The sequence below is a fragment of the Mauremys reevesii genome, linkage group 4 (genome assembly GCF_016161935.1).
Source record: "Mauremys reevesii isolate NIE-2019 linkage group 4, ASM1616193v1, whole genome shotgun sequence".
NCBI classification, from domain to species: domain Eukaryota; kingdom Metazoa; phylum Chordata; order Testudines; family Geoemydidae; genus Mauremys; species Mauremys reevesii.
Window position 1 is genome coordinate 131,978,985 of NC_052626.1, and position 20,205 is coordinate 131,999,189.

General features: G+C 53.8%; 1 protein-coding gene across 6 annotated transcripts in view; it reads right to left on the reverse strand.

The window, feature by feature from the left end:
* The window catches only part of PLEKHA6 (pleckstrin homology domain containing A6), a 148,038-nt gene that overhangs the window by 37,984 nt on the left and 89,849 nt on the right, over positions 1-20,205 (reverse strand). For all 6 annotated transcript variants that reach the window (XM_039535583.1, XM_039535581.1, XM_039535586.1 and 3 more), the window contains 9 exons: positions 15,065-15,151; positions 14,536-14,650; positions 13,560-13,664; positions 12,476-12,548; positions 10,950-11,050; positions 4,280-4,455; positions 3,387-3,872; positions 1,748-2,258; positions 735-821 (listed from right to left, as the gene is read on the reverse strand). In XM_039535583.1, the coding sequence (XP_039391517.1) occupies positions 735-821; positions 1,748-2,258; positions 3,387-3,872; positions 4,280-4,455; positions 10,950-11,050; positions 12,476-12,548; positions 13,560-13,664; positions 14,536-14,650; positions 15,065-15,151 (1,741 nt within the window). The remainder of the gene's footprint in view (positions 1-734; positions 822-1,747; positions 2,259-3,386; positions 3,873-4,279; positions 4,456-10,949; positions 11,051-12,475; positions 12,549-13,559; positions 13,665-14,535; positions 14,651-15,064; positions 15,152-20,205) is intronic.

Here is a 20,205-nt window from a genome sequence, read left to right on the forward strand (position 1 = left end):
GGGCTTGATCCATCCTTCGCATCCACACCCCCCTTCCCCACTCCCCTGGCTGAAAACCAGACAGCAAGGTGATGGGATACATCTGGAGTTGGGATTTCCAAGCAGTTGTGCACCTTCGTTACTCCTTGAGGGGCGTCATAGTGATGAGTCCCTGGACTAGGGTAGGCACGTACCCCCAAGGTAACACACGCCCACCTTCCAACACCCTCCACTCCACAGTGGGTGTGCCACTCTGCAGTGGGAAAGGTGGTGCACTGGGGAAATGTGGGAGCGGATTTCCATGTGGGGTTCACTGGACCTAGCCCCAAATGACACCCCCATGCCAGATCGTGCATCCGCTTCAGATCTTTGCAAAGGACTCAGAACAGATCGGTTTCCTCCTCAGTCTTCCAAGAAATAGATGCACCTCACTCCCCAGCCTTCCTGCTCCCGCCCCACGGATGAGAAGTCAGTCTAGTCTGAGTCCCAGCTATGCTCCTTGCACATCCAGGGCAGCAGGACTCACAGCACGTCCGGTGCAATGAATAGGGAGGAAAGGGAAATACACCCCAGCTGCCACACATGCCCCTTGGCTGGACACACACTGGTGATCTCAGGAAGCTCTAAACTTCCAGCCCCACACCAGCAAAGCAGGCATCTCAGTATCACTTCCTTCACCCCCGACTCCAGCAGCTCCCACCAGCTCGGGAGAGACATGGTCAGCAATGGAACGCCCGGACACCGACAGCACATACCATTTTGTCGTGGACTGTAGGGGACGCTGGGTAGTTGTAGGGATACATTCCTGCAGGGACAGGCCTCCTGTCACCCAGATAATCATACTGAGAAGAGAAGAGACACACCCCCCCCCAAGATATGAGAGATGTTTATACCACTCCATAAACTGTCTGCGGTTGCTCACACTGCGCAGTTGGATCTCAGCTCGCTCAGTTTAAATTATGCCCATATTAGGGATGGGGAAACTGAGGCAGTGAGCTTGCATGCCCAAAGGTCACAGAGTGAGCCAGTAGCAGAGCTGGAAGCAGAACCCAACTCACTTGCTCCCAGTTGTTTGCCTTATGGACAGTCCCACCATGCCACTCCTTAGGAGGAGATTTTCTAGTGGGGAAGGCGGCAGGAAAGGAAAAGGGGTTATGGCTAAAAGAGGGTCTGAATTCAGGCACAGATCCCAGTTCTACAGTTCAGGGGTGTTTGGATCCAGGTTTTGGGTCGGGCCCATCTCTCGCTCTGACTGTACAACAGCTGAGCCAGGGTTCCCTTGCACTGTCTCATCCCCGAGACCTCTGCGCTTACTGTCAGGGAAACCCAGAAAAGGCTCCTCAAGCCTCTAATGGCTCAGATAACCGAATTACCCTGTGCCCCTGAGAGCCTTACCATCTCTCCCCCTGTATCCCCTGCCCTGGCACTCTGAGACAGGCTTGCCCTCTTTGCTCATCTTATGAGGAGAAGCAGGAAGGAAACAAACTCAAATAACCTGGCAGGGTGTCTTCACAGGGAGGCAGAGGAGGTAGGCAAGGAGGAAGCTCTGAAGGCCATTTGGCACAAGCAGAGCAGTCATGAAGGAGTTAAACTAACCCCCGCATCCTGAGCCAGGCACAGTGCAAGTGGGGGTGCAAGTTGAGCTTGCAGTCTTGACCTGCAGACCTTTGTTATTCCAGTCCTGGGCTCCCCCCATCCAGCTCTGCCAGTGCCCCTCAACCCTGACCTGCAGCCCCCTTTGCTGTTCCTCTAAAGGGCAGGCGTTTACCTTTGGGGAACTGACCGATCGCCTCATCATGTAGGCTGCAGGGTCAGCATAGATCTCCTCGCTCCTGGATGGCATCCTCTCAAAGCGGGTGCTGGGCGACCTGACCGGGGAGTACATCCTCGCCCTGTTGTAGGTGCCCTGGCTGGGCGAACGGGGCACGGACCTGGAGCGGGGCTGGAGGGACATCCTCCGCAGGGAGTCTGAGGCAGCATCCACCTCGTCGTAATACACAGGCTGCCGGCCGGGGCTGGGGATCCAGACGGGGACGTCCTGCCTGCCGTAACCCGGGTGCTCCTTCCACTCACGCAGCTGGTAGGGGCCTCCATTGCGGAAGGAGTGGCGCTTGTCCTCTGCAGCCCACTGTGGGCTCACCCGCTCGTAGGCGGGCATGGAGCAGATGCTGTCGGGGCGCACGCCGGGCGGGTAGTACTGGTAATCCTCAGGGTACTGGGGCGAGTAAGGGGCATAGTAGTCGGGGACCCTTCGAGACATCGGGAAAAACCTGGTGGGGCTACAACCCCCGGCAAGGAAGGAAGAGAGAGAATTGTAAAACCTGGATCCAGTGCTTCAGCTCCATCAGGATTCCCATGGGAAAGCCACAGCCTAGGCCTGTGCCGATGGGCCAGTGCTCACCCACCACCTGCTGGCAGGGCAGATCCTGCGAGGGATGTCCAAGGTGCCGAGCAGTGCGGCATCCCCTGCCAGCAATGGGGCAGACCCCTGGGCCCCATCCGGAGGGCAATCTGCTAGAACTCTGACACTGGGCCGCTCCCCACTGCACCAGCCTTCGGATCTCAGAGCAGGGGCCCACACAGCTGCCTTAGGAAGCTAACTGGAGTCAGTGTCGGTGCTGGGAGACCCTAGGCCACAACTTTCCCAGCCACCTCCCCGGGGCATGGCTGGCACACAGCTGCTCCCCTACGCCGCTCGGCAGGCTGCAGCAGTGAGCTTGGTTTTGTGATCGCATCTCCACCTGGCTCCCTTTGCTTATGCTGCTTCTCCCCACGCTCCAAACTCACTGCCCCTTAGTCCCGGTCCTAGGGGGCAGGCCTATTGGTTTGCATGGCCCAGCAGCACATGGTTTGCTGCTGGCACTGGGGTACCGCTTGGGGTGGAGGTTTCCTGGCCCTCCCCCAGTCCCTGTGGATGGAGAACAGGAGGGGGAATGCTCCCCACATCAGCTGGGAAGGATGGGAATGCTATTCTGCCAGGGAGAGGAGGAGATCTGCTCAGGGCCGGCTCTACAGTTTTCGCTGCCCCAAGCAGTGCACTGAATTGCCGCCGCGGCGGGGGCAGTCTGTGTGCCCTTAGGGCGGCAGGCGTGTTTCCGCGGCGGCGGCAATTCGGCAGCAGCTTCTATATTTAGCTGAAGCCGCCGCGGACAGCTAAATATAGAAGCTGCTGCCGAATTGCCGCCACCGCGGAAACGCACGTGCCGCCCTAAGGGCACACTGACTGCCCCCGCCGTCCACGGCGGCAATTCGGCGCGCTGCTGGGGGCAAAACAACAGGGACTGCCACCCCTTGAAGATTGCCGCCCCAAGCACCAGCTTGGAATGCTGGTGCCTGGAGCCGGCCCTGGATCTGCTGCCCTTTCCCTTATGTTAACCCCAGCATGGCACACCATGCAGCCCTCTCACCTCCTCAGCTCCTCTGGCGGGGCAGCCCCCCGACGCAGATTCACCCACTGCTGCAGCTGCGTCATGGAGCTCTTCCTCTGAGCGATCTTCTCTGGGTTGGTGCGTGGCACAAAGCCCTGCCGGTGCACCACGCTCTCCCCATCCTGCGGTGGGTAGGCGGTGCTGCCGGGGCGGCTGGGAGAAGAGTACTGCCAGCCGTTGGGCTGCGTGGACCTCTCTATCCCAGCTGGAAACCGTGGGGCTTCAGGGTAAGGGCTGCCGGGCTCAGATGGCATCTCCTGGCCCACAATGCCATTGGCTTTCACCAGGGGTTCCTTCTTGCTGTCAATCCTCTCCGACTTCCTCTCGATCTTCTCTGAACCACGCCCATCACCCTCCCCTCTGGTCTTGGCTTCCAGGTCTGCTTTGGGGTGCTCCCTGTGGGCGGTAGTCCGGTGGTGGTGGTGCTTGCTGGGGGGGATGTTCTCAGAGTCCGTCTTCTCCCGCCTGCCAGGAACAGAAACGCAGAGCGTCACCTCCCACTGAACCACCCTGGGCCCAAATCATCCCAGGAGAGCGGGGCTGATCCAGTCCCTGGACCCCCAAGTGGATGGTTACTGACCCTTTCTGCTTTGACACGTCCCCCAAATTGCTATACACCCTACATGCTCCAAAGAACTTCAATTTTCCAGGCACTGCCCCTCCAGGTGCTGAAAGGACTCCATGGTTACAGGACACTTCCCCTCATCTCCAAAGGGACCCCAAGTTATCTAGCAATTGTGCCCCCAAGTTAATAGCCACTGTATCCTCCAGTGTGCCCCCAACTTGAGCCAGGACTCCCTCCCCCCAATTCTCCAAAGAGACCCTGAGTCTCTGGCAACTGCTGCACAGCATATAGTGCCTGTTGTGCTGACCTCTGGGGGGGTGGGATCTGCACCCGGGCAGCCTCGCCCATGGCTTGGATCCAGGACTCCTGCTCTTCGGTGTTCTCGGCGCTGAAGAAGTAGGTCCGGATGCCGGCGTGCTCGGCCTGGGGAGAGAGGGACTGCGTATGATGCCCCAGTGCCTCCTCCACCCAGCACACAGTCACCTGCAGGAAGGGAGAGAAGCACATACACAGGAAGAGAAGAGAGAAGTCAGTCGTCCAGTTGAGGGCGCCTGGAATCGTTGGCGAAGCCGTGCCAGCTCTCCCCCAGCGCCAGCTCCACCACACCCCCCCGCCACAGGGTCAGAGAAATGGAGAAAGACCCATCAAATCATCAGGTCTGTCCCCAGGCCAGTCGGGTGAAAATGACCCAGTGCTGCGGGACATCGGGAGAGGTTACATGCCATCGCCAGGGGTCTCCCGACAGCCCAGTTGAGCAAGGCACACAAAGCAAATGCAAGGCTCTTTCCCTTGGATTCACTGACTCAGGGAGACCCATCTCGAGTGATGGGTGGGATCTAGAAAGGTTCAGATGAGCACCATCTTATCATAAGCTCTCACCATACCCTGAGATGTGGGAAACCGCAGCAGAATGGGACCCGTCTGGGAATTCCTGACATGTAACCCTTATTACACATAAAACACTACAGCACTGTGCAGTACTGGTCCCAAGCAGCACAGCTTGCACCAGGGAAGCTGCAGGGCTTGGGGCAGTCACCACATAATACCAGAGCACTGATTTAATAAGAGTTCACAATTCTGACCCTGACCAGGAATAGTGAGAAGAGCATTTTTAGGACTTCTGGTTTCAGGGGCAGAAGTGAGCAGAGAAACCACCTCCATACGCTCCTGATCCCTTCCGGAGTCCAGCTCTGCACGCCACTACTACCGCTCCCTAGTCTTGTTACTACCCCTCTCTGCACCAGAGCAGGATCTGCTAGTTATCACAGCATACAAATATAGGCTCTACCCTGGGGCAGATGTTCCACCAGGAATGGATTTATCCAGGCTCATCCAGCTCACAACTTCAAGTATAGACAGGCCTGAATCAAAACCTCCCCAATCCGAACAGCTGATCATCAAGGGAGTTCAGATCCAGGAGGCGGCAGGATGCTACACTGAGCCAAACCCCAGATCCAAATGCTCTTTGCAAATCTGGATGCAAATCTTGCAGGTTGGCCGCTAACGTCAGTGCATGTCCCCTTCGTGGATGTTCAGAGCTTATAAAGGAGCCGGCTGGCAATGGTAAGATAAGAACAGAGCTGGTCAAAATGTTCTCACTGGTACATGGCTTTTGGAATAAAACCAATTTTACGGGGAAATGTTCATTTGGGTCAAAATCTTCTGGTTTTTTGACAAAAAAGTACAAAATCCCAAAGATTATTTTGTTTCTCTGGGTTTCCCCTTCCCTCCTCTTTTCTCCTCCCTTCTTTCTCTCCCCACCAACCCCAAAGACTGAAAACCAAATTTTTGACGTTTGTTTTGCCAAAAAAAACCCAAATATTCCAACAAAATGGAAAATTCTTCCTTGTGTTCTAATCGTTCCCCCGGGGGGAATATGTAGCATTTTTTGACCAGCTACTGTTACTAGTCAAGGGCTCCCAGCCCCCGAGGAATCTTTCCTGCTTGGCTCATACAAACCTCGGTCTTTCCACCAAGTTCCCTACACTAGGACAGTCTAAGCATGCGATCCGCAAGAGAGAGACATAAACCCCAATGTTTCGTCCCCCTTCGTCGGGTGGAGGTGAATAAAGCATGCTGGGCAATCTGCGACCGGCCGCATCCCTTCTCTTTCTGGCATGCATTTGGAAATGGAAGGAGCATACTACCTATTTGGTGGCTTTGTGCTGGCATTGCAGACGGGCACTTGGAAGAACCCTCCTCTCCAGGGGGGGAGATCCTCACGCGGAAGAAAGGAGGAAACACAGAGAACAGGTCAAACCACCCAGCAGAGAATTCAACAGGGAGATGCAGCAGGCAGAGCGTGGCAGGAGCAGCACTGTCACCAAAGAGGGGCAGATGGAAGGTAGCTGAGAACATGCTCAGTGCTGGGTTAGCCCAGAACCAGAGGATGGAATCCGACCCATTTAACAGCCTCTCATCGGGCCTGATCCGGCGGCCTTCTGGGCGTGCAAAGAAGGTTGGATCAGACCCACCGGGAGTCACATTGTGTCATCAGTGACTGACCCCATGTGGATCAAGGCTATAGCAGTACTTTGCACAGTAATCAATTAAGCCTCACATAGCTCCCTTGTGAGGATAGGTTAATATCATCTCCATTTTTCAAACAGGACACAGTGGATCCAATGACAACTGCTCCCCCTTCCGGCCCCATGCAATCATTTACAGTGTCCCAGGCAAGTGCAAAGTAGGTGTGAAACGTGACTACCAGGAACCTCCTCTCACTGACTCAGGAGGTAAGGGTTTATGGCCACTCTGCACAGGGTACGCATTACCCCTCCACTGCCCTGCCAACGTGACCCAGCCCTGACTCAAAGAGATCAGAGGGTGGGGTGCAGGGGGCTCAGTCTCTGTGGCTCGTTCCTTCCTTGGCCTCTCTGATGAGACCACCACCAAGAGTGTCAATTGTGTCATGCAGATACTTGTCCACCGAGTCCAGGACTGGGACCTACCAAATCTCTCTCCATAGGGAAAGACAGAACAGCCATCAGATGGCAACTCGAGATGGAAAAGACCCATTTCCCAGGCTCTTTAGCCTGCACTTGAGCACTGACTTTGACGGGATTCAAACCAGCAACCTCCAAGTGAAAGGCTCCCGAGCCAGCCAGTGCCTCATTTATGGCTTTTTCAACTCTCCTTTTCCCATTATGGCTAATCAGGATGAATCTCTGGGTACTAGACATGGGCTAGAACCACAATGGAGGATCCAAAATTCCCCGGAACTTTGGGAAAATTTAGATCCAGATTCAAATTCCATGGTTCAGAGTCATCGGTAGAAGCAAACATTACAGAGATGCTTTCTCCTTTATCGCCCCCAGGAAGGGCTGGCTGGCTGTTTAGCTGCCCAGTTTAGTTCCAAGGCACCTGCCATTAGAGTACCTAAGCCCTGTACAGAATTAAGAAATATCGGCGTCCATAAGAAAAATGGTTCTCTGGGTAACGCTGTTTGGAAAATCTCAATTTACTCCAATGGAAATTTTGAAACATTTTCATTTTTTGGGTCAGAGCATTGTATTTCGATGGGAACCTGGACCCCAGCTCCAGTTCTGTCTCTCCAGTCCCCAGGGGAAAGGGGTACGTGAACGTAAACACTCTCCATGAGTGGCATTCACTCCTGCACCAAGGATCAGCACAGTCCCTAGGAACCAGCCAAGCTCAAGAGAGGAGCTCCAGTGATGCGCCGAGGTAAATTTTGCCCTCAGTGCTGGCATCTGCCAAGCCCAAATCCTGCCCCGCTCCCCCAGACACTTCGTTGAATCAGGATCTATGCCAGGGATCGGCACCCTTTGGCACGCGGCCCGTCAGGGTAAGCCCCCTGGCAGGCCGGGCCAGTTTGTTTACTTGTCACGTCTGCAGGTTCGGCTGATTGCGGCTCCAACTGGCCGCGATTTGCCGCTCCAGGCCAATGGGGGCTTTGGGAAGCGGTGTGCGGCGAGAGATGTGCTGGCTGCGGCTTCCCGCAGCCCCCATTGGCCTGGAGCGGCGAACCGCGGTCAGTGGGAGCCGCGATCGGCCAAAACTGCGGATGCGGCAAGTAAACAAACTGGCCTGGCCTGCCAGGGGGCTTACCCTGGTGGGCCACGTGCCAAAGGTTGCCGATCCCTGATCTATCCACATGCTTGAGTCCTATTAGAGTCAATGGGATTTAGCATGTGCTTCACCCAAGTGGCACCTTCCAGCCATTGCAACTCCACAGAAGCCGAAGGGACTGCACAGAGTAAGGGAGGGCACAAACCAGGCCTGTTAAGTGCTTCTCTGACTTCCCCCAAACCCTGGCCTGGGTCAGGACGGAGGCGGCTGAGGAGAGTAATAAAACCCGATAGAGCCTTAAATCTCTCATTCTCCCTTTGGCAGACATTGGGTCAGAGCCGCATTTTCTCTAACCCAGGCTCCCTCTGTTCCCCATATGGGCCCGAAGGGGTTAACCTGACTGGCAGTGAGTTCAGGAGGCAGGATCCATTCTTTAATAATGACCCAAATGTTCCCAGGACTTGCCAATTCTTAAAGGTTCTTTCCCTTGCTCTCTTGTTTTATTGCCATTAATAGGACAGGGAGATTGGAGCTCAGCCTCTGGAGGGCGGAGCAGACCTTTCACCCTCTGCTGAATGTTGCAATATAAGGTTTGGAGCAGGAATGAATGTGCAAATAATATTCCAGTGACGAGCACCCAAAAATGCCTCAGAATAAAAACAAAATAGAGGGGTGGGTGTAGCACGGCCCCAAGCTGGAAAGAATCAAGGTTGCGTGCGTGACGCTGCCCGCAGCTGCAGAGAATCCAGGCTCTGTGCGCGTCTCTGCAGCTCTGTCCCCAGCTGGAGAGGATCAAGGCACTGTGTGTGCAAGCATTCGGCATAGGAGTGGGCTTTTGTGACTTGTGGATTTTTGTTTCTGTGTGTACATCTGTGTGCATCAGTGGGCGAGCTGGGTTTTCTCTGAGCGAGAGCTGAGCGTAAACGGGTGCAAGTGAGTAGGTGTTTGTATGTGGGAGTATGTTTGTGTGTGTGTGTTCATGTGCACCTGTGTGATTGCACGCGAGGTGTGTTTGGTCTGTGTGCTAGCACAAGTGTGAATATGCATACATGCAAGTGTGAAAAAAAAGTAAGTCTTTGAGTGTGTGTTTGGCCCATGGGTTGGATGCACATCTCAATCTGCATACGTGAATGGACAGATAATTAAGTCTAGGTGAGTTGTGAGCATGGGCTACCATGTGAACAACGGTGCTTGTGCATGTATGAGTGTGCATGCATGTGTAACACTAACGGCTCTTGGGAGGATAAAACCAAACGGCTCCTTTTGCCCACAGCTCAGCAGGAGTTTCACAGCTTCAGTCACTGCTCCATTGCAGTCGCGCCCCTCAGCACAGACGTTTGACAAGTAGAAACTAATTACGTGCTAAACAATTACAATGTATTGCCTGTGTGTGTGTGTGTGTTTGTGTGTGTGTGTGTGTGAGAGAGAGAGAGAGAGAGAGAGAGAGAGTGTGTGTGTGTGTGTGTGTGTGAGAGAGAGAGAGAGACTGCGTGTGTGAGAGAGTGAACACTAGTCTAAACTAGTTAAAAAGGGAGATGGGGGAAGCCCTCCTGCACATCTGGGCTTGAACACAGCCTAATTCTAGCACTGCCGGGGGTGCGATTCTATAGCAACGCTGGCTTACGTACGTTTGTTGTTTTTATTAACAGAGGAGAGTAACTCAAAACGGGGGAATGGCTGAGTAGGCGGCTTGTGAAAACCCTCTAATGACAGCACAGCTGTCAGCTGAGGAGAAGCCCCTCCTTGGCATTGGGTTACTAGCATGCTTTGATCACCGCTGGCTAGGAGCAATTTACTCTTGTGCAGCAGGCTAACACACGTAAACCTATGGGATTGACACAAGGCCCATGCACGGCTTCAGTGAGAGGCAGCGTGGCCTAGTGACTAGCGCACTGGACTGGGCATCAGGAGACCTGGGTTCTATTCTTGGCTCTGCCGCTGGCCTGCTGGATGACCTTGGGCAAGTCACTTGCCTTCTATGTGCCTCAGTTTTCCCATCTGTACAACAGCGGTAATGATCCTGACCTCCTTCAAAAAGTACTTTGAGAGTTATGGGTGTAAAGCACTTGGTGGTGGTATTACTGTGCTTGCTGTCTGCACAGGGGTCAATTTCACCCCGAATTAGCAGCAAGACTGCTAAGCACCCTCAACTCCCACTGAAGTCAATAGGAGTAGAAGACAGGAGCTCACCATCACACAGGCTCTAACCCAGTCTGGATCTGCACGCCAGCTCCTCCACCCATCTCTCTTACGGACAGAGGGACAGCTTCAGAGAGGGAACAAGCAGCTGGATTCCTCCTACAATCTGAGCTCCCTCCCCAAATCACGGGGCGCTTTGGTCTGGGCCTGGTCTTTGCGTTCCGGCTAAACGTTATTGGACAGGAAACCCAGAGACCCGATTCCCCTCTGCTTTACCTCTCATGTGGTCCTTGTCACACCTGAGCAAAGCAGGCAGCTCAGAGTGGGGGTGCCATATGCCCCCCTGCTTGGCGCAGGTATGGCCCGTGACAAAAGGGGCAGGGCTGGGTCACGCCCTAGAAGGCTAAAAGGCCTGGACTCGTTAATCCTGTTCTGAGCACGGTGAGAGGACACAGCGGCAGTTCTCTCTGTGGCAGAGCTTCCACCGCGCTACCCCTAGTGGTGCGTCAAGGACCCCAGGTTGCAGCAGGCCACCAGGCCACTCATGCCCGTTCTTCCCCTTCCGGTACGTGCCTGTCTTTAGCGACCGTCCACAGCAGCTCACACCTCCCCCAAGTGCCGGTCACAAGCCAAGAGATCTCTGAGCGCTGTTGTTACCCAACAACCTACGTCAGGCCCTACCGGGCAGCGAGATTCTCGGAAGGGAGGGTCGCACGACAAACCCCGGCTCCATCTGTGGCCTCCGGGAACAGGGCTCATGGCTGGGAGCGCGAGATGCCCCCGAGATGCCGTCACGGCCACACACTGACCTTAAAGGTGTGTTTCCTGCTGATGTTGTCCGACGGCTGGATGGCTGCCACCCGGAAGCTGAGGAGCGGGATGCTGCCCAAGATGCTGTCCTCCTTCTCATCTGCATTGACCCGGGGGGGGGAGAAATGGGAGTTAAATAAGGAGCGGGGAGTTCCAGGTGGTTGGCAAGACCCGTCTCCCCTTTAAAGCTGCAGCGTGGGGAGAGGGGAAAGTGGACGAGGCGCCTCTGGCTAGGAACGCATCCCTCCTTTCTGCTGCTGAAATGGGAGCTGGGCTCCTAAGAGCGACGACAGCCCAGGGAGCTGAGAACACCACACCCGGACCGGAGCCAGCCTACCTGTGGAAGCCGGCTCCCTCCCAGTCGCATCTGCCCATCTGTTGTTCTCTTCTCCCGCTCCCCCCCCCCCCCCTCCGCAAAAACCTATCACTCACAGCTCACAATACAGGCTGGTTAATTATTCATGCCCGCCCTCCAGACCCGCTGCCAGGGATTAGGCCGAGCCAGCGGCCTGCTGGAAAGCGGAGGTTGCAAAAGGTGTGGGGTGTGTGCAGGGGTGAATCTCCATACCGAGCAGTGCTCCAGCCCGGGTGAGGCCAGGGGGTGGGTGGGGAGAAGGTTGGGGACTGATTTGGCGTCTGAATTCAGGACTGGCTTCTGTCACTCCTTTATGGCATGGGGCGGCTGTTTCCCACGGACCTCGAGCAGCTGTATGGTGCCAGTGCCCCCCTCATGCCCTTTATTTCTTGGCACCATTGATAACAGCTGCTCGAAAAGCCAACTTGGCCCTAGGAGGTCCAGGCAAAAGGGTGACGGGTTTGTTTGCCGATGTTAATCATTTACACGGGGATGCTGGATTTGGACTCTTGAGCGTTCAGATCCGGGGCGTGCCAAGAGCAGCACCTCTGGTACACAGACCCACAGCGAGAGGCAGAACTAGCTTCTGGTCTCATCTGGGCCAGGTGAGTAAGGGAACAGCTGAGCCAGCAGGGAGCTGCTGAATTTGTACCAAGCACGATCCCTTGCACAGTGTTTAACCAAAGGGCCATGCAACCATCCCCCAACCTTGGATACTGTAAGAGAAGAGGCTACAGAAAAATCTAAGGATGCATGGATGGAGCAACCTTCCACAGCATTCCCCCCTGGGAGCACCTTGTACAACCTCGGAGCCCTGTCCTGCACGGTGCTGACTGTACGTGGCTCCCATTGAGGGGGAAGGTGCTTGGCACCCCACGGGGATCCCTCAGCTCCTCGTAACAGCCGACCCTTCCCTTCGAAGAGGAGGGTTTTAACTCCTCCTCTGACTGGCTGCACCCATCTCCCTGCTTGGCGGGACTCGCTCTGCATCAAACAACAAACTGGGTTTCTTCACTGGTGCTGGACTCTGAGATCCGACCCCCAGCTGCCCAGATTGACCCCCTGGTCACCTGGCTTTGGGGCTGTAAGTGCACCAGGAGCTGCTGGAGCCCTGCCCCATCAGGACTGGGCCCATGGGATGGCTCGTTAGTCCTCTGCCCCACCACTTACCTTTGTAATAGAAGAGGCAGCGATCCACCAGCACGAACCAGCGCTTATTCCACTGCTTCACGCCAGAGCTGGCCTGCAAAAGAGGAATGAGTGAGAGGGCGCCCCAGACCCATCGCTGCTTGTAAAGCAGAGAGGGGGAAAAGTGGGGGAAAGCGAGTGGGGGAAGCTGCAGCATCTTGTGCGTCACAGGGAGAGCCCGGGGCAGGCTCCATTGAGGAGAGGGCACAGGGTGGCACTGAGCCGTGCTGGCTTGCAGGAGCCATCGCGGGAGGGAGTGACTGGAGAGGGTGCGGGCCAGATGGGGCAGGCACCCAGCAGCAGCACTCCCTGCTGTCACAGCCAGATGCACTGGAGCTAGGTTGGGACAGACAGAGTGCTGGGAGGGGCAGGGAGAGTCTGGCAGGTGCGTGGGATGGGCACCCAAGAGCCATGCCCCATGCAATCCCACACCAGTCCTAGTGCGGCATGCGGCACCACATCGTCCCTCGGTCAGTGATGAGCTGTCAAAATCTTAACTACCGGTTCCCTATAAAAAGTTCTGATTTAAGGGGGGGGAGCGGAGGAGGGGCCAGGGAGAGATCGTCGTGGGGCCGGAGGCCCCTGCAGGGCCTGGGTCAATTGCCCCACTTGCCCCGTCCCCTCCCCTCTGGCCAGCCCTGGAGCTTGCAGCAGCCCCCCCGCATCCACCTTGCCGGGCCATTCAGAAAGTGGCAGCAGGACGACTTCAGAGCGCAGCTGAGCTGCCCAGCTGGTGCCAGCGGCTGGCCACGCTGCAGCTGGGGGGAAGCGGGGGAAGAGCCGGGGGAGCCTCAGCCTCCCCAGCTGGGAATCCTGGGAGCAACAGGATGGTCCGGCCCACGGACTGGAGTTCTTTGCCCACCTCCTGGCCCTTTAACAACCGGTTCTCCACGGAGGTCTAATTTTAGCAACCGGTTCTTGAGAACCTGTGGGAACCTGCTCCAGCTCACCACTGCCCTCGGTCCCTGCTGGTGCCCAGGGGTCGGCTGACAGAGGGAGGTGGCACTGCGAGATGCATGGCTCAGCCAGGGGAATGCTCCCCACCACGGCACGAGGGGGACATTACCTGCTTGAAGAGCCAGCCGCTTTTGGTCACCGCGGCGTTGGGATTCCGCTTCATGGAGTTGGAGCGCTTCCCGAAGGCGATCCCCTTCCGGGAAGGGCGCGAGGCCTTTGGAGAAGGAGAGAGGAGGCTCTCAGAACGCTCTGGCTTTAGAACAGCCTCTCCCAGGGGTGGCACCAGCAGCTGTTGGGGGCTTTTGCTTTCCCGGCAAACCCACGGGGAATAGTCAGACCCAGCCATGCAGCTCACGGAGCATGTGGCTGAGGGATACCTTGCAATGCTGCCATCTGGCGGGTGAGGGATAGCTGCATCTTACCGCCAGCACTCCTATCACATTGCCCCTTGGGAAATCTCAGCCATTTATCTACCTGTCCAAGGCTCGCCATTGCTTCCTCCTTGCAACCAGCTCGGCCTATCTTTTCCCTACCGCAAAACAGGGTTGGATCCTAATAGCTGCCTTCGCTTTAATGATGCTCTGATCCCAGCCAGCTACTTCCCCTTGGTGTGGAAGGGGCGTGAAATCGCCTCGCTGCTATGCCGCATTTTTCATTCCCACATCTCAAAGAACCTCACAAAGATGGGGCAGTGTCATTGGCTCCGTTTTACAGAGGAGGAAACTGAGGCACAAAGTGGGGAAGCCACTTGGCTGAGAGCAGGGGGTCTGTGGCAGAACTGAGAAATGAACCTAGATCTCCTGAGTGCCAGTCCAGTGCTTAAACACCCATCTCCATCCCTGAATGCCTTTGTGCCCACAGCGACTACAACAGGCCAAATACATCTGATTACCAGCAGGCATCCGCCAGGGCAGGTGTGCTTGGTTACCCCCAGCCCATTCAACAAGAAGAAGGACCTTTCAGATGTCCAGAGGCAATGAGAACATTAGGTGTAAGGGGCAGCTTAGATCCAGCTGGCTAGTGGCATGGTTAGGAATAGATTCCAGGTCTCCTAGGGTCCAGTGTCCAGTGCTCCATGAACATACCCTGCCATTTGGTCGCTCCTGAGGCATCTCTGACACCATGGTGCGGTTGGATGATTCGCTGCTGATGGTCGCCGGTCGCTTCCCACCTGCTTTGCTGGACATGTCCACTGTAGTGCTGCCATCGAGAGAGAGGGAAAGGAGAGAAAAAAGCTTATTGCAGAGCTCTGCAAGGACAGCTGAGGAATAACAGCCCATACGTATGACACACTGATACACTTATGGTGCTCGCCCCTATGCACAGGGCTGGAGCCAAAGCTAATTGCAACCAGCAGAGGGTCTTTCCATGGATGAGGCCCACACTGTGCAAACACACAGACAGTGCTCATACATATATAGCAAAGCAAGGCTGCCCCTCGTCTCACAGCAAAGCCATACTGCTCCCTAGCCTGTAGATCCCCTGCCATGGTCTTTGCTCTCAATATTTCCTTGGTATTATTAGTTCTTTTCCCCTCTGGTTCCTTCACTTCATTCATTATATATACATACACACACACACACACGAAATGGCAGCATTCTAAAGCAAACCTACTTCGGTAAACGTAAGTCAAATCTTGCGTTTTCTTCTGGGATGTGTCCAGTCACAGGGTGCAGAAACGTGTTCCGTCTTTCATTGTGGCTGGAAAACACAGAGGAGAGTTTTGCGGAATTAAGTGGCTCTGGAGTGAACAGAGCAACGCGCTCCATGCGCTGGCCGAGCTATTGCTAAGCATCACGGCCCTTCTTTTGCTTTGTGTGCCAGTTCAAAGTGCTGAAAGTTGCTGCTGCAGGATATTACGGAGGCAAATAACTGAAGGCTTGACTGTGCCCAGCCTTTGGCTTCTTTCTGACATAGCTCATGAATGAATTTCAACTCACTAAGGGCTGAAACAACATTTGCAGTGACTCTACATTAGTAAAAATGATCAGGGTTTATCAAGCCACATGCTTCAGGGCATATGTTTATTGCCAGATGGGGTCAGGAAGGATTCCCCTCCTCTACCATAGAGTATGGTTTAGCATTGTGCCAATAGGTACATTTTGAGGGGGTGACCTTGTATACATACCCCTGAAACTTCCTGCACTGCCCACTGCTGGAGATGAGATGCCAGCCTAGGTAAGCAACTGGTCTCTTCTTATCCAGCTGTTCTCATGACTAAGAATGAGTGAACCTTGGGTAGTCTGAGGTGGCGAGAACCTCAGTATGTTTTAAGGATTTGTAAAATTAATTCATGTCTAGGAGGATGCAGGAACTTGAAACACTGGTGGGTTGAGTCTGTGTGGGAAGCAGGAGGGTTAGTTATAACTGCCCCCTCCCACCTTTCTGGGTAAAGACCAGCCCAAGTATGTATTAGGGACAGAAGAAACTGTCTGCCCCACAAGCTGGACAGAACACAAGCCGTGGTGATCCCAATCACACTCCCATTTCAGCCCTAAATTCTTGGGCTTTGTGGTGTAATTTCAACTCCGCCCTAGGGGTATGCCAATAAGAGGTGACTACTACTTTAAGACCAGGTGGGATTGTATGCAGGAGGCTTGGCAAACCAGCTGGAGCATCTCCGGAGCTGAAGAGAGACAAGGTCAGAGCAGAGTGTGAAGATGAACACACATGGCAGAGCCCACCTAGCAGCTGCCATTAGGCCTGGCCGACATATGGTGCCAGGAGCCGGAGTTCATCCATGCACAATGCTCTCCGTCTCCTCTTCCCACTGAGCAATGATGCCACAAAGCCAGCTCCTCCTCAGGCCAGTATTCACAGCACTTCCACTTCCCTAGATACACGTCCAGATGGATGGAAGCGTTTATGCCACATTTGCACAGACCCAGCACACAAAACCAGACTAGCATTAGCCCCTTCACTGCCACCTAGTACATGCTTGAATTCCACAGGCCGTTTCCTGTGGAGCATCCATTTGGATGAGCGGCATGTATTGGAAGAGAAGTTTTCACAGGTGTCAATAGACCAGGCTAATGAATAGCCCCCTAATGGCATTCACCTGTCATAACAGCCTATTAAATCTCAGTCTGACTTTCAGGGGCTTTCCTCCCTATTAATTTTGCTGTGTGATGCAGCCACATGTTCTAACAGCCAAAGAAACAGCAGGCCCATTGGTGTACATTATTACAAAGCAACGATGTACATAATGCAGCACGGACGGGGTTATGCAGGCACTAGTAAATAAAGTATGAGCGACACGCCCAAAGCCACACTGATATGGATTTCATATCACCAGTCAGACCCTGGAAAGACCTGGCTTTACCATGGTCCTTTACCAGCTCCCGATCCTCATTATCGGAGTGGCAGTCAGTACCCATAGCAATCACCCTACACTGTTATCACACTGCACTTTTCAGACCTGGATCTCAAAGCCCCGTACAGAGATGGGTTGGTATTAGTCGTCCTGTTTTACGATCAAGAAATGGGGGCATTGGATTTTCAGAGGAACTGAGCTGCTGCAGCTCCTACCAACTGTATCTGGATTCATTTGCACTCAGGCTGCAAGGGTCAGATCCAGACACCCTCACACAGAACAGGACTTTCCTCCTTGAGCGCTTCCATTAGAATGACTCAGACCGCATGTGGAGTACGGCGTTACCGAACGTGAGCGAGGGTATCAGCATCTGCACTAAATCCACAGTCAGTCCGCAGCAACTGGGAATAAAATCAAGGAGTCCTGGCTCCTTGTTCTCTGCTCTAACCACACCAGCAGACTACACCAGCTCCCAACTAATTGTTGTCAAACCCAGCCCGTGGGAGAACTGGTTACTGGATGCACAGGCCCATATCTTGCTCCCAACCCCTCTGATTTCCACAGGGTCACCTGGGTGCAGCAGAGCAGAACTGGGCCCTTGTCTCTAGCTCACAGCCCTGAGCATAGGGCTTCACTACAGAGACAAGGCTCTCTGCCTCACATTTTTTCTGAGACTGACCAGGAGAGAACATTCTCTGCCCGTGATTGGCGCTCACACGTGCAGGAACAAATTGGATTGCCCCATCCCAGACAATAGCCACAATTTCCCCAGGTATGGCAGCATTGCGAATCCCATGAGGGATCTCTGCAAGTGGGATTTAAAGAAGCGGGCTGTGGCTACTGGCTTTGGCTTGGGGGAAGCAGATGAGATGCCAGCTTGCAACTAGGGCAGAAAACGGACACAATAAAACCAGTGCAAACATCTGTTTACCTTTGTCCCCCTTCTACGTGCCACTCACAGACGTTAAGAACAGAGCTGCTCTTTTACGAAGGATCTGAGTGGAGGTAGAACCCCAGATCATGTGCGAATGCTGGCAGAGGGCTTCAAAGAAGCAGAAGCCACAGGACTTCATCCAATAGCCTGGTAGACACAACAGGGCATGAAGAGCCCCTTTCAAAAGCTGATGGATTTGCAACACTTAATGAATGGCAAATTGCAGCAGAATCTCCCTTCGCTAATCCACATGCTGCATAATCTGCGCAACAAATTTCATCTGTACTTCCCAGCAAAGCTTGCGGAACGGAGAGCCAAGGTGAGGTCTCTGATTGCTGAGACCTCATTAGCTTTACAGGACATATCACAGAACATCGACTGTGACATGATGAGATATTAACATAAAATGAAATTACTGCTGTCCAACTAAATTAGCGTGGTCGTGTTCTCCGACACGCTGTTTTTAAGTGGGGAAAACGCAACACGGGCGTAACTCCACTGGGCCTGCTGTTTTTTCACTTACCCCTTTGTTCGGAAAAAGAGTCATTCACAATAGTAATGGCTCTGCAGCCCTACTGAGTGCAAATGAGTGAGATTAGACTGCACGTGGGGAGGCTGTTTATAATAAGAGATGAAACTGCGTTACCGAGAGCTCGATTCTGCCATGCATGTGAGTAGAACCTTGTGCCTTAAGCAGCCCCAAGGAAACCAATGGCCGGATCCAACTCTCAGAGTCAGTGGAAGGCTTTCACTGACATTAATGGCGGTTGGATTGAGCCCTGAATTAAACCACAAAAGATGTACCCGATTAACTATACCGGTGTCGTTAAAACAATCTAACCTCCCTAGTACAAACAGTTACACTGCTATAAAAGCTTAGAGCTTATTCCTGTACAGGAAGGGGAATAAACTATACTGATATAAGGCACCTTTTTACTGGTATAACTGTGTCCACATTACGGGTTGAACTGGTACAGCTATTTCAGTAAACCGCCCCATCCCACAGACAATTCTATCAGTATAAAAACAGTGCAGATTTCAGAATTGTATTCAGTTCCTAACACCCCTAAAACGTCGCGACATTCAAGATCAGCGGTTCTGGGTGGGGCTGGCTTGCAACGTTTAAATCAGAACTTGCCCAGCAGACCCAGCATTCGGGCGCGGCTCCAGCTCTGCGCCTCGGTTCCTGCAGGCCAGAGGACTGATTTGATTGTGGGCCTGTTCAGAAATTGCTTTCAGCGGGTAAGAAAATCCAGCCTTTAATTTAAATTAAAGCATTTGCAAAGTGAAAACACGACCACTGCCAACTGCGGTTGCGTGAGCAAAACCCAAAGTCAACAAATTAAGGAGCAGAAAACCCGGCGGTTTCTGGGGATTTCGGCAAAGCCCCCAAACCACTAGTACGCTGCTGAAAACGCTTTACGCTGGCTACTTGCCCTGTTATGTTATCAAAATGCAGACAGCAGTAGTGCCAGAGGCCTTGGCTTTGCGAGGAAAACCAGCCACCAGTCTCTTTGTTCTGTGTTTGTACAGCTCCCAGCACAATGGGGGCCTGCGCCATGACCAGGGACCCTACCTCTCCCGTAGGACCCAAATAATTGTATCCCCCCTTCCCATTACAGTACTATCTGCGCACCTCACAATCTTTAATGTATGCATCCTCACTACACCCCTGGGAGGTCGGGCAGGGCTATCATCCCCATTGTACAGATGGGAAACTGAGGCACAGAGTGAGACTAAGTGACTTGTCCAAGGTCACGCACGGATTCTGTGGCAGAGCAGTGGCTAAATCCTAGGCTAGTGCCCTAACCATTAGACCATAATGTAGACAGAACTCAGGCGCTTTTACCACTTGCTGTCTAACCCTAAATGCCCAGTACAGTCCCACTGGTGAAGAGTTGAAGGTCCCTAATTTCCTAGTATGGATGGAGCCAACCAGGGTCTGAGTCCTCGCTGCCTCATACCTTTGTAGCCATTTGCACCTGTGTACCGTGACTACAAAGCCTGGCCTGTGCAAAGTTGTACCCATTTAGCTAAAGCTGGTTAGATAAATCAGGGCAACTTTGCGTGTGGACGCTCAAGTTGGTTTAAACCTGGTTGATAGTGATTTAGCTTGTACTTTACATCAGCTAAACCAACATAAGCCAGATTTAAACCAATATGAGTAACACCCACACACAAAATTGCACCAGTTTAACATCACACTTTCATTTACTCCAGTGCAACTCCCACGTGCGGACAAACTCCAGGTTGCTACTGATTGAGAACAGCAGCATTTTATACTCCACCCAGGTGTGGATGGCTGCAGGAGGTCCAAAGCGGTGGAGGATGACTCAGCCCACAAGCTCCTCCTCGTTCCAGTAGAGACAGGATGAAAAACCACCTTCGAAGCATTCAGTTAGTGGGCCTGATTCACCGCTCACTAAAGTCACGGAGAGTTTCCCCAAGGACTTCGCTGGCTTTTGAGTCAGGCCCTTGACTGCCAGATTGGAGAACCCCAGGGATCAG